Source organism: Panthera onca, chromosome A1 (genome assembly GCF_046562875.1).
Source record: "Panthera onca isolate mPanOnc1 chromosome A1, mPanOnc1 haplotype 2, whole genome shotgun sequence".
Taxonomy (NCBI): domain Eukaryota; kingdom Metazoa; phylum Chordata; class Mammalia; order Carnivora; family Felidae; genus Panthera; species Panthera onca.
Window position 1 is genome coordinate 126,516,856 of NC_138339.1, and position 13,719 is coordinate 126,530,574.

General features: G+C 42.8%; 1 protein-coding gene across 1 annotated transcript in view; it reads left to right on the forward strand.

Moving 5' to 3' along the window:
• The window catches only part of TRPC7 (transient receptor potential cation channel subfamily C member 7), a 229,017-nt gene that overhangs the window by 177,282 nt on the left and 38,016 nt on the right, over nucleotides 1-13,719 (forward strand). Inside the window, exon 5 of the mRNA XM_078450799.2 lies at nucleotides 1,586-1,802. Within this exon, the coding sequence (XP_078306925.2) occupies nucleotides 1,586-1,802 (217 nt within the window). The remainder of the gene's footprint in view (nucleotides 1-1,585; nucleotides 1,803-13,719) is intronic.

The following is a 13,719-nucleotide window of genomic DNA, read 5'->3' on the forward strand; positions in this document are numbered from 1 at the left end:
AAACATCTATGTATGATCAAAACTAAGCTACAGTCCTATTTTGTAAATAATGAACATTACAAACGAGTGCCATTTACAAAATGTCTGTAGGCCACTAGAATTAGTGCCATATGATATTTGACAATGCAAATGAATTGAAATAAGTTTTTTCCAGCATAGTAGGGATTCCCAATGTCTAGACCTGAGATGCCAAGTTTTTTTTTTAATTAAAAATAGCATTTTTTAATTTCAATACATAGGTTCTATAGCATTAGAATCATAATAAATCACGTTAGTCATAACCAGAACAATTAAAGTGGATGATTACCATGCTGAAGCATATTAAAAGAACATTATCAAGCCATCTGATTTATAAATGTTATGTCAAACATAGTCATAATTAGGGAAATTTTACCTGCAAAAACCCCTGTAATTGATCTTCTACTGAACCAATACTCTATCTCCTGGGTGACATTTCACTCTAGGACTCCTGAATGAGTCAGAATGTGAACATCAATTAACCAGGCACTGGCTACAGATGAACATCTGCTCTGGAGAGGGAAGTGAGCTTCAGAAAAGGTTCCTCTCTTTGCTCTCATCTGACTGGTGTACAGGGTGTACAGGGTGAGGAGTAAGTTTTGGTGCTTAGGTGCAAGTGATGGCAGTGACCTACAAGGGACCCACACGAGTTCATCAACAGGGGTCAGGAGACTCACTGTGTAGCCTGCAGGTTAGTTCTCAAAGACTTAAGTAGCCTTTGGATGGCACACCAGGGCTAGAGAAGATGTGGCCAACACTTGCTCCCTAACAGGGCATCTCCTGGATCATCTCAGGCTCACATGGAACAAGCGCACAAGTTAATGATGCACTAGAGCCACAAGGGAAACCTCAGTAAGTTTTACAGCAGCATCACAGAGGCTATGATCGACACACAAGCTGTAATAAAAATATGATTTTTTAAAGTACAGGGGGTGAGGGGAGTCCTATATGTCTGGAAATAGACCTGTGAGGTAAAAAATGAAATCAAAAGGGAAACTATAACATATTTATACCTGAATATCAATGAACATACTACCTGTCCAAATTTCTTGGAATACAGCTAAAGCAGTACCTAGTGGGAAATGTATAGTTTAAACAAATTTACCAAGTTATAAGCAACACTGAAAACAAAACATCAAAAAACAAAACTCAGGAAAATGGAAAAAAGAGCAAGGGAGCATATCCAGTGTGTAATTGTTTTAATTCTGAACTCTACTGAGATAGGTTATTTTCCTCCAGATTTGAATGGCATAAAATGTGTATCCATGTGGTTGCGAGATGCTGTGTAGATTATAAAATGATGATACATCAGTGTCTTCTACTCCTGCTCTGTACCACTCCCACTAAATCTCTTAAATAGAAAAAAATGGAAGTCAACAGAAAATGTATTTGGTTCAGCAGCATCTCACATAAAAGCACAAGAGAAAATGTGGTCTGGGTTCAGTTAGCGGCTTCTGTCCAAGATAATGGATTCTCTGGCTAAACTTTTGGCAAAAGCATTTTAAAGAGAGCCTGCACCCACCTACAGCTGCCAGTTTAATATGTCTTGTACATATTTTGTTTCCAGCTAGGAAGAACCCTGAGGAGCCCTTTCATGAAATTTGTAGCCCATGCAGTTTCTTTTACAATCTTTTTGGGACTGTTAGTTGTGAATGCATCAGACCGCTTTGAAGGCGTTAAAACCCTGCCCAACGAAACCTTCACAGACTACCCGAAACAGATCTTCAGAGTGAAAACCACACAATTCTCCTGGACAGAAATGCTCATCATGAAGTGGGTCTTAGGTAAGCAGTCACTCTGTCCTATATTCTCTCCTCCACTAATGATAATAGGACATTATTAAACTCTGACTTCTGAACCTCTTCCTCTCCTCTTGAGTGCCCTCTGGCAGGCAAAATGGCAAGCAGATGACCAATACGGAAGCCAAAGTCAGCTTCTGTATATGCTGGTGTAGAAGACGCACAAACCTTTAATATAAATCCCAATTTCGGAAGAAGATGTTTGGAGGAAATGTGCTACATACTTTTCAATACACACGTATTGAAAGTGACTGTAAAGTAGACTTGCATGGGAAAATGTATTTGGACCGTTTAAGTGTAGTCTATAAGAAGCCTCAGGAAGTCAAGTTTTGTTTCTAGTAAAGAGTATAAAACTTCAAAGCTTAAATGATATTTTTTATCACTGACTACTAATATAGAATAGAATCTTGATGATAAATATAAATCTAAAAAGTTAGGGGAGTAACATTTTCTCACTGTTTGTGTTAATGAACATCAGGACCCTGTGCAATTCCTCCCTGCGGTGATATTTTGTGCTGCCAAGGTCTACCACTAGAATTGCCAAAGAAAGTGTTCCCAATTTCCCCAATGACTAGCTAAGACCATCTCTCTTTTGCCTACTTCATAAGAACTATAAATCAATAAGATAAACTAAAATGGTAAAAGCTACACCTGTATAGGCAAAATGTGACAGAGGTTTTTCTAACACTGAAATTTGCAAAATTGATAAAAAAAAAAAAAAAATTAGACATGGAGAAAAAAACGATTAACTGTAAAAGCTATAATCAGTGACACTGTACATAACTAAAATCTAATCAAGAAATTATAATATTTGTATCAAAAATATGAATTTGATCAGAATTTTTGAGCAAAACAAAACTGAAGACAGAACTGCCAAATTTCATCTCTGTAGTATCACGATGTGTTCAATTAATGAAACCACCCTAATGGTATGCACCCCAGATTTTGCTTTTGTCACAAAATTTCAGTATTCGTGTAATTTTCACTGTGTTTACATTAACAAACATGAGTAAAACTGTACACAGGGTCAAAGTGTGTATGCCATCAATCAACAAAATCACAAAAAACTAAGTACTTGAACACAGCCCAACACATGACCTGCTGCAATTAAATGACATAGCCTAAGCGAGCCACAACAGTCAAACCACATGAGAACATCCTACAGATGGCCAAGCTGAGAGCAATGGGGATATGGACTCTGGGCTGGGTCTCTAAATAGGAAGAGGGAGATAAAGGTTTGATCCAAAGGACAGGGGCAGGAAAGCATACCGTGCTTACCAGAGGCTTTCCATCAACCAGCAAGTCTATGACCAAAGGCTCATTTAGTGGAGTCACCGGCACTAAAGCTGTAGAGAGACATTAAAGCCTGCTGCAGTGAGTTCTGGGGTCTAACTTTCACAGTTCAAGGCCTATCCCAATTCTCCCTAGTATACCCCCATGGATAAACTCAACACTTTAACACTGCAGTGGACTGAACGTCTGTATCCCCCCGCAAATCCATATGTGAAACCCCTAACCCCAATATGATGTTATCAGGGAGTGGAGCCTTGGAAAGGGATTAGGTCATTAGGACAAAATGCTTATGAATGGCCTCAGTGCCCTTGTTAAAGGGTCCCCGAAGGTACCATGTGAGGGTACAACAAGCAGTCTGCAACCCAGAAGAGGGCTCTCACCAGAACCCAAATATGCCTGGCAATCTAATTTTGGACTTCCAACCTCCAGAACTGTGAGAAATAAATTTCTGTTTATAAGCTACCCAGCCTGTGACTTTGTTACAGCAGTCCAAATTGACTAAGACAGAGATTCCATTTTTTTAATGTAATTTATTGTCAAGTTAGTTAACATACAGTATATATACAGTGTGCTCTTGACTTTGGGAGTAGATTCCCATGATTCATCACTTACATACAACACCTAGTGTACATCCCAACAAGTGCACCCCTCGATGCCCACCACCTTCCCGCTCCCCCACCTCCCCATCAACCCTCAGTTTGTTCTCTGTATTTAAGAGTCTCTTATGGTTTGCCTCCCTCTCTGTTTGAAACTATTTTTCCCCTTCCCCTATGGTCTTCTGTTAAGTTTCTCAAATTCCACGTTATGAGTGAAAACATATGGTATCTTTCTCTGACTGACTTATTTCACTTAACATAATACCCTCCAGTTCCATCCATGTTATTGCAAATGACAAGATTTCATTCTTTCTCATTGCAAAGTAGTATTCCATTGTATATATAAACTACATCTTTATCCATTCATCAGTTGATGGACATCTGGGCTCTTTCCATAATTTGGCTATTGTTAATAGTGCTGCTATAAACACTGGGGTACATGTGACCCTATGAATCAGCACTCCTGTATCCTTTGGATAAACTCCTAGTAGTGCTATTGCTGGGTCATAGGATAATTCTATTTTTAACTTTTTGTGGAACCTCCACACTGTTTTCCAGAGTGGCTGTACCAGTTTGCACTCCCACCAACAGTGCAAGAGAGTTCCCATTTCTTCACATCCTCACCAACATCTGTTGTTTCCCAAGTTGTTAATTTTAGCCTCTCTGATTGGTGTGAGGTGGTATCTCAGTGTAGTTTTGATTTGTACTTCCCTGATGATGAGTGATGTTGAGCATGTTTTCATGTGTCTATTGGCCATCTGAATGTCTCTGGAAAAGCGTAAGACACAGAACAAAACAAAACAAAACAAAACAAACAAACAAACCGTAACTCACATGTTGGGTTTATGGATAAAACTTAAAGAGTATTTATGGCACCAATCACTCACCCACCACCTTTCCCACTGGCCTCCAGGGAGAAGACTGTGGTGAGTGTGACCTAACTTGCTCTTAAGTGGATAGGTAGAGCTACCATATGTTACTGAAGTATGACTTCCTCCTGATTCCCCATATTTCTCTTCCTGGATATCAGAGCACTGTCCCAATAAGAGGCATGTATCTCTAGCTAGAAAGGGCCCAATTTCTATAGCCTAGTCCCAGTTTCCACCCATCAAAGCAGAGCTGAGTTTTTAAGACTGTTACATGAAAAGTACTGGGGAGGAGTGGACTTGTTGACCTATTACCTATTATATTTCAGGTAGAAGATTCTAACCACTTTGTCTTATTTAATTTTTGTCAAACTTTGTATTATGAATAATTTCAAGAATATATAAAAATCAAGACAAGAGTATAATAAAACCCATGGACCAATCTCTCATGTTCAACAACTAGGAAGTCATGGCTAATCTTTGTTTCATCTATGCCTTCACTAGCTCCCTTCCCCCAATGCTGTAGTATTTTGAAGCAAATCTCAAGTACATATCATCTACAAACATTTTTGTGTGTATCACTAAAAGATAAGTTCTCTTTTTTCAATCTTTTTTTCTCTCTTCAAGTTCACTGATACTTTTTCCTCATTGTCTGTGATTCTAATCCCCAACTGGTGAATGTTTCCTTTCAGCTATTATATTTTCCAGCGCTTGAAATTCTCTTTGGCTCTCTTTTTATCTTTCATTTCCTTCTTCATGACGTTTACATTTTCCTTTAAGTCCTTGAACATAGTGGGCATACTTATAGTAACTGTTATAAAATCCTTAACTCCTAATTCTATAATTTCTGTAATTTCTGGGTTAACTTCTATTACCTAATATTTCTCCTGACATAAATCCCATCTTCCTGCATCTTGGTGGGTTAGTAATTTCTGATTGAATGATGGGCACTTGATATGTTATGTTGTTGATCATCTAGATTTTGTTGTCTTCCTTGAAAGAGTGTTTGGCTTTATTCTGACAGGCTATTAAAATTACTTACAGATGAGTGTGGTGCTTTTCAGGCTTTCTTACAGTGAATCTGGAGAAAATTAACCATAAGGATTGTTTCTCCTTATACTATAGAGACACACATCTGGAGTCTCTACTAAATGCCCTGGATAATCAACAAGTAACCTCAACTCTGGAAGGTTGGAGCTCAAACATCTCTCCATTGTGGGTGAGCTCTGGAAACTATTCAGCTTGCAGCTCTCTGGCTGTTAGTGGAGTTTTATTCTTGGCATTCATAACTTAGTATTGAAATGTTCAAAAAGACCCCTATGTAATTTTCTGGACTTGGTGGTTTTGTTTTTTGGTTTGCGTAGTATCCTTCTCTCTGGGACTCTGCCACACAATGTCTAATTACCTCTACCTTCCTGAACTCTAGACTCTGCCTCTTCAACTCAGTAGGACTGCCTACCATGCTTCTGGGATCCCTCTCCATGCACTGCAGACTGGAATGTGCCACCATAAAGAAAGATATGGTGATCAAATGGCTTTCTGTGCTGGTTTCCCTTTACTGAAAGACCACTGTCCTATGCTATCTCCAATGTTTGAGGATAGTTTCTTTTTTTCTTTATCTCTTCTCTCTTTTCTAGTTTACTAATCCCATCATGTCTGGTAATAGAAATCAGAATTCTTTTTTCTAAAACAGAACCACAAACATAAAAAAAGTTTCATAATGATTTTTTTTGTATCTTTAAATACCTAGTCAGTACTCAAATTTCTCTGATAGAGGAGACAAACTGAATAATGACCTGAGTAGCTTGCTCCTCTCTTCCTTCTGCTCTGTTCATATTTTACCTTCTCAGAGTAGCTGAGCAGATAACAGCATGTCCTCTCATCTTCCTACTCTGAGAAGATGAAATTTTAACAGAGACCTGAAGGTAAGCTTTGCAGACATCTAGGAGGAAAGCATTCCAGACAGAGGGATCAGTATGTGTTGAAGGCTTAGATTCAAGGGAACTGCAAAGAAACCAATGTGGCTGAAGCTTAGTGAATGAGGAAAGAACAGAGATGAAGTCAGAGGGATAGGCAGAGTCAGATCACACAAGGCCTTGTAGGCCATTGTACACAGTTTTGATTTTATTCTGAGCACGACAAGAAACCATTAGAAAGTTCTGAGCACAGAAGTGACATCATCTGACTTAAGTTTCTGATGGGGTTCACTGGCTGCTATGTACAGCACAGAGGATTCTAGAACAAGAAGAGAGGCAAGGAGACCAGTTAGGAAGCCAGTACGTTAATTGAGACAGGAAATGGTTTGTTTTGAGGAGGTGGTAGGTGGTGATTACATTCTGAAGATAAAATCGATAATATTTACTTTTGGATTTTGTGTGGGGCATAAGAGAAAGAGAGCAGTCAAGAAAAATTCCATGTGTTTTAGCTGAAGTAATGGTATAATACAGCACCATTCACTGAGACAGGAAAGACCAGGGGAGGAGCAGTTTGGAGAGAGAGCAGAAAAGGAAATCAAGAGTTCAGTCTGAGATACCTATTAGACAACCAGGTGGAAATGTCAAGGAGCACTTGGCTATACATGTCTGAAGTACATAAGTATATAAGGAGAGGCTGGTGCTGAAGACATAAATATGAGCATGTCAGTATATTTAAAGGAAATTACATGCAATCACCTCGACTGTGAATGTGGTCAGACAAACTGAGGACTGACCCCTGAGGCGTGATGATACTTAAAGGATGAAAGACGAGAAGTATCTAGCAAAAGAGATTAGGTAAGAGGAGAGCCAAGAGAGTGGTGTTGAAGTCTATCAAAGTAATAACTGTGTCAAGAACCAGGAAGTGATGACTTATGTCGAATGCCGGCAGATTAAGTCACATGAGACCTGAGACCTCACCACCAAATGTGGAAGCAAAGTTCCGGAGTAGTCAGAGGGGATGGAATCCAGTATGCAAGTGGAGGACATGGACTTAGCAGGGCCATGAACTCCTCATCCAGTATAACAGGAGGGAAGCCGGGGTTGAGAGCACAGGGCAGGTGGCTTGCTAGATGCAGTGGTGGGAGCAATGTGGAAGTTCTTGGGATATTTCTCCTACTTTCTTAATTCTTTTCTCGATAAATATTTTCTAGTTATTAGGCATTATATTATGTATCAGGCACTGTACCAGATACTGGGGAAGCAGTTGTAAAATATGACTAACATGACCTTATCCCTAAATACATTCTGGAGCTCTTTAGTTATTACAAAGTACTACTAATCTTTGAGAGAAAGATTCTGAACACTGTGTGCACTGCTGGCACATCCGAAAGTCTACAGTCTGATTTACCCTCTGCTCAGACATGGAGAGCCTTGAAATGGCAGGAGGCCTATAATGACAGAACTTTGAATTCTACTTGGGCGGGGAAGCCTTGATCATCTAGATACACAGCAACATGGTCTTTTCTCCCATAACTATCATATGAATGAATGCGGGACTTTGGACAGATTGATTATAAAAACACCATCATTCCCTCTACCAAAAGCTGCCCTAGGGCTGAAAAGAACCTTAGGACCCTAGCAAGTTCAACTTGCTCCTTTCATGGAGGAAAACGGTGGCCACAAAGAGGTGGATGGCCTTCTCCAGGTGGCCTGCTTCTACTCTTTGAACCCCCAGGCCTCAGTAAATTCTCCACACAAGACCTAGAGTGATCCACTTAAAATACAATCAGGTTTTTTCACTCTCTGCCTCAACACTCTTCAGTGGCTCCCCATCTCCCTCAGAGTGACACCAGTGTCATTACAATAGCCTACAAAGCCTTCCACCTCTTCACCCCACTTCATTTCCCACCACTTCCTACCTCACTCGCTCTGTTTTGGCCCCACTGGTTTCCTTGCCTCACACCATTTCTACCTCAGAACCTCTGCTGGGGCTGACCCTCTGCCTGAGAGCTCCCCCAGAGAGTGCATGGCTCATGCCCTCACCTCCTTAGGTCTTCTGCTCTAAAGTCTCCTTCAAAGCGAGGCCTTCATAAACCAACCTGTTTGCAGCTGCAAGTTCTTCCACCCTGTCCTCCAGTTCTCTGTGCTCCTTTTCCTCCTAACAGTTAACACCTCTGACAAGACTACATGCTTTCCTTTGTTTCTTCCTGTCTCAATGAATGTTAACATTTCTGTAATTATGTAAATGTGTAGTTGCCCCTTTCCATCCTTTGCTATCAGCATCTCCATCTGGTCATGTGGTTTTCCCAATGACCTCTTTCAAGGGCCATGTCGTGTGACAATGCTCTAGCTCACTTCCCCAAGCTTCTACTCACACTGGGCGTGTATGCTGTTCCTCTTCTGCTGTATAGTTCTGCGGAAAAGTCAAACCCAATGAGAAATGTATTCTGCCTTCACTCTAGATGCTTTAGGTGACTACCAGCAGGAATTTGGGAAGAATTCAATCCCAGAGAGTTAAAACACAGGGTGGGGGCCACAAGGAGACTAAGAAACACACCGAGAAATGGAAGAAAAACCAGAACATGGTATTAAGAAAAGCAAGAGAAAAGTAGGAGTGAGGAAGGAGGGCTAAATTTGCCAGTAGACATGCGTATTCTGTAGCACTGTCAAACGAGCTGCTTTCTGGGGGCCTAAATGAACCAGGGAGCATCATTCCTTCCAGGCCAGAGAACCTCCAATATCAGCTCATACCGTAGGAACCTCCTTCCTGCCTATCAGTATCAGTGGCAACTCTGGGGTAGTTGTTAACAGCTTATGATATGTGGCTTTTCAATTGGAGATTGGGGCTCCAGAGACACTCATCAGAGGACTGTGTAACATTAGTGGTTCCCAAAAAGCCATTGGGTTCAGAGCGCAGGAAGCCTCTCCACAACGCATGCCATTTCTCCATCAAGGAACAGATTCATGTCCAAAGATCTGTTCTACAGCACTCTTAGACCCTGGCAGTGTTTTCTAAAATAGACATCCCAGTATTGAAAGTGAACTGGAGATATACATGCTCAGCATAGTAAGAAAATACATTTGTGAAAGGGCTGTAAGAAAATACTTGGGACTGGGTGTCAGGAAACCCAATCCCGTGTCCCTTTCTCCTCGGTGGCCCCGCCTCTCTGAACTTTAGTTTTCACACAGGTAAATTGTGAGGATCAACCTCTCCCTCACTCCACTCACCCAGGGTTATTAACTCTTCAAGGACAGTGCTAAGTCCTGGCTCCAGAACCATACGGCAAGGTTTGGCCAAGAATCATAACATTATATGTGCTGAGTTCCTCACCTAATTCATTCTTCTGATCGTTTCCCCATTTATTTAGGTAAAATTCCCAAGCAGATTGCTCCAGTCAACTTTCCAAAGTTTCTCCCAACAAGTCAGACCACGTAGCTACTCTGCTTACCACCTTTAAGGGCTATCTTGCTGCTCAGAGTGCAGTCCAGCCTCCTCCTCATGGCCTGAAGGAAGGCTCTTCACTGACCTTCCCTGCTGCCAACTGCCAGCCCCACTCCCTGACTCTTGAGCCATACTCAGTCTCTTCAGGCACGCGGGAAGAGCCTGCTGTCCCGCACTTCCATGCCCACTATCTAGAACACCCTGCCAGTCCCTCCTCCCTCACCACGATAACTCCTGGTTCCTCACACCAAGTGTCCCCTCCTCCATGAATTCACTCCATTCAGTGAACAAATGGAAGTTGTTCCAGGCACCTTCCTGGGTCACAAGATCGGAACACTGACTGCTCTTATCCCTGTGTCTGTGTCTCCACAAACAATCTCTGGACATTTTTATTACAGCATCTGTCACCGAGAGTATTCATTATTGCTTATGATACATTTGTCTCCAGTGCTAGACTGGTCTTGCTAAGGAAGGGCTGACATCTTGGTTATTGTATCCCCAGGATGGGGGCTGGTATGGAGTCTGCACTCAACAGTGTCTATTAAGTGGGTGGAGGAGTTTTCTAACCAGTGAGAGTAAACTTGTGCCTCCCAAAGGGTGTGGTAGGTGACAGCACAGTGGACAGCAAGGGTCCTGAACTGTCTGTGTGGCTCTGGACAACTTACTTGCCATCTTGGCATGTAGGTTTTTTTTACCCAGAAGGTGCAGATTAACTGCAGTTTAACTACCTCTCAGGCTGCTAGGAAGGTGTACTGGGGTCCACCTGTGCTTAGCATAGGGCCTTGGCACTTGCACAGTAACTGTCAGCAACTCAAATGAGAGAAGAGAAACAGGATGAGTTTTGCTAAGAAAATTTTAAATCTATTAACCTCATCTTCCTGCCTGGAAAACAGCTGAATCCCAAACGTGTCTGAGGCCCAGAATTGTTGCCAAGACCTGCCATTGAGATAGTGTTTGCCTGTCAGGGCTTGAGGGCATATTCTCTCTCCCTCCTGCAAGTTCACAGAACACCTACACTTTGGCCCGGTACTGAGAAGCTGACCTGAAAGAACAGACAGTCCCCCCAGGAAGTGGTCTGGGAAGTCTGCTCTGCTGAAGACGCTTGGGCAGTGTACAGAAAGCCTTGGGGCCAAGACCACTGAAGGAATGTGCACATTTAAGTCCCTGAGGATTCGGAAGGGGGAATCCCTTCTGAATAGAATCTGAGGCTCGGGATGGGAGGGAACCACCTTTTGAACTGTCAAGCTCCATCTCAGCAGCCTGCAGGCCATTATTCAGAAACTGCCCAAATGTCGGTATTCATTTCTCCCAAGGCTTCCCAGCATTTCCCAGCCTATTCCACTGTCACCCACCCCCCCCCCCCATTAATTTTCAGTGACCTTGTTCTCTGGACTCCAGGCATCCAGAAATGAAGGGGATTTTGCTTGAAGGAGGCTCCAGTACCCAGCATCCTTACCCCTGAGCCCCAGGGTTTTAACACTCCTCTGAGGGACAAGCTGGAGGAAAGGGACCATGATACCCAGCATGGATATAAAATGCTGAACCTCGGAAGCAGGGGGCCTAATTTCACTCACTAAAGTACTTAATTTCACACATTTCTTTTTTCATTAAGCATTCCTGCTGCTCAAACCCTTGGGCCCATGCTACTTTTACTCATGGCCTTGGAATAATTTAAATTAGCCTGGGTGAGTTAATATTTAAATCTAGTAAAACTGATGAGGGCATTTGACTATGGAGGAAATGATTTGCAATGCCCAATGAGGAGCTACTACATTGGTCAGAAAAGTCAGTCTTCCATAAACAATCTGCATTTCAGATTCACAGAGCTTTTAGGGCTTGAAATTACCCCAATACCCAATATTTTAGTGCTTGTATCATGGAACCAGGCTGGAATACTGGCAGAAAAACCAAGCGGCACTCGGAGATCTTAGTGGATCAGAGATTTATTTACCACCGGCGGGCTCAGAGGAGACCATTTCTCCAAAGATCTGAGCGCTGAATGCAAGTGGGAAGGGTAACTTACAGTTGTCAGCCTCCATATCTGTGGGGGTTTTCGCTCACGGGGCAAATGAAGGAAGAAGAACCGGAGGAGGGGTCTCCAAGCTAGAGACCAGAGCTTGTTTTAGTCCCATGGGCCATCTTTGGCACAGTATTTTATTCACCTCTCCAACACTTGAAATACCCAGTAAGTGGCCAAGCTAGAACCTGAACCCAGGACTTCCTGAATTAAGGCCAGTGATAGCCTGCAACTTGCCTAGTGCCCAGCTAAAAGTAGTTCCACTAAGACACTGGGAATTTTAATTTGAGGGGAGACAAAAACAATAAACATTACTTCTCCCAGCCTATAATGGTTTTTCTAAACACATTTTTAAAACATCTATTTGAACTGGCACAATCGAAAGTGATTTCAGTGTTAAGACAATTTTTACTTTGCTGAACTACCATACAAATTTTGAACAGGGAAGCTTGAGAAGTGTGGCTTGATTAAGAAAAAGAAGGTAAGGCAGCAGTGTCTTATAAACAGACCTGTAATCTTTTGGGATATTTCCCGTTGTGGGGACTCAGATTTGAAACAGACATGCAGAGCTTAGAATCCACTGCTTCAAACAAAGCCACCATTTATCTAAACAGCCTTTCTCCTCAGAAAAACATTTGGTTTCAATTCCTCTTATATAATGGACCATTTTCACCAGAAAAGGGAAAACTCTGATTAAAACACTGTCTGGGCAGGGGTGCCCGGGTGGCTCAGTCGATTCAGGGTCTGTCTGTCTCCGGCTCAGGTCTTGATCTCGACATTCGTGAGTTTGAGGCCTGCCTCAGGCTCTGTGCTGACAGTTCAGAGCCTGGAGCCTGCTTTGGATCCTGTCTCTGTCTCTCTGCCCCTCCCGCACTTGCTCTCTGTCTCTCAAAAACGAATAAACGTTAAAAACAAACAAACAACAACAACAACAACAGTCTCTGGGCAGAGTAGAGATGATCCACTGTGGCCGGACATGGGCCTGTGACCAAGTCAGCCATGCTTCAGTGCCCATAACTCTTTGTCTGCTCCTAGTTTCATTCTTATTTATTTATTTTGAGGGAGGGAGAGAGAGAGCACGTCTGTGCTTGGGGGGGGGGGGGGGGGGTGGAGAGAGAGAGAGAGAAAGAACATGGGGGAGGGGAACAGAGAGAATCCCAGAGCCTGCTTGCTGTCAGCACGGAGCCTGTCGTGGGGCTTGAACCCACAAACTATGAGATCAGGGCCAGAGTCAGACGCTTAACTGACTGAGCCACCCTGGCACCCTCCTCCTAGTACCGTTCCTGACTCCAAGCTTTTTAGGCAGGTGCATCCTCAAAGGCTACCAAATTATAGTGTGGTCATCTGCCAGTGTGCTTGGGTTTACGTATGGAGGAGACAGAAAAGGGAACACCAGCAAACGGCTGGGGCGGAACTATTCAGGGAGACCAGCATTTGCTCAAATCCAGGGTGTGCAGTAAGAGATCACAGGAAGGTCTGACAGCCTAGCCCTTGAGTCCAGACTTCATCTTAGGGACAAGGAGTACACTGCAGGGGCAGGTGACCATGATCTGACCTGTACTTGAAGAGGTAAGGACATAGAACTGAAAAACTGAGAGTCCAACCGGAGGAGGGTCTGCAGAACTGTGGTGATCCATGGTGACAGCCTGAGGAGTTGGGGCCACAGGAAGGAGTAATGGGCAATGGTGGGGCTGTGAGGTAGGGGGAGACGGGGCGGCCAACTTGGGATACGTGATATATCTGGCACTGACAGGACATCCACTTAGAGCAGT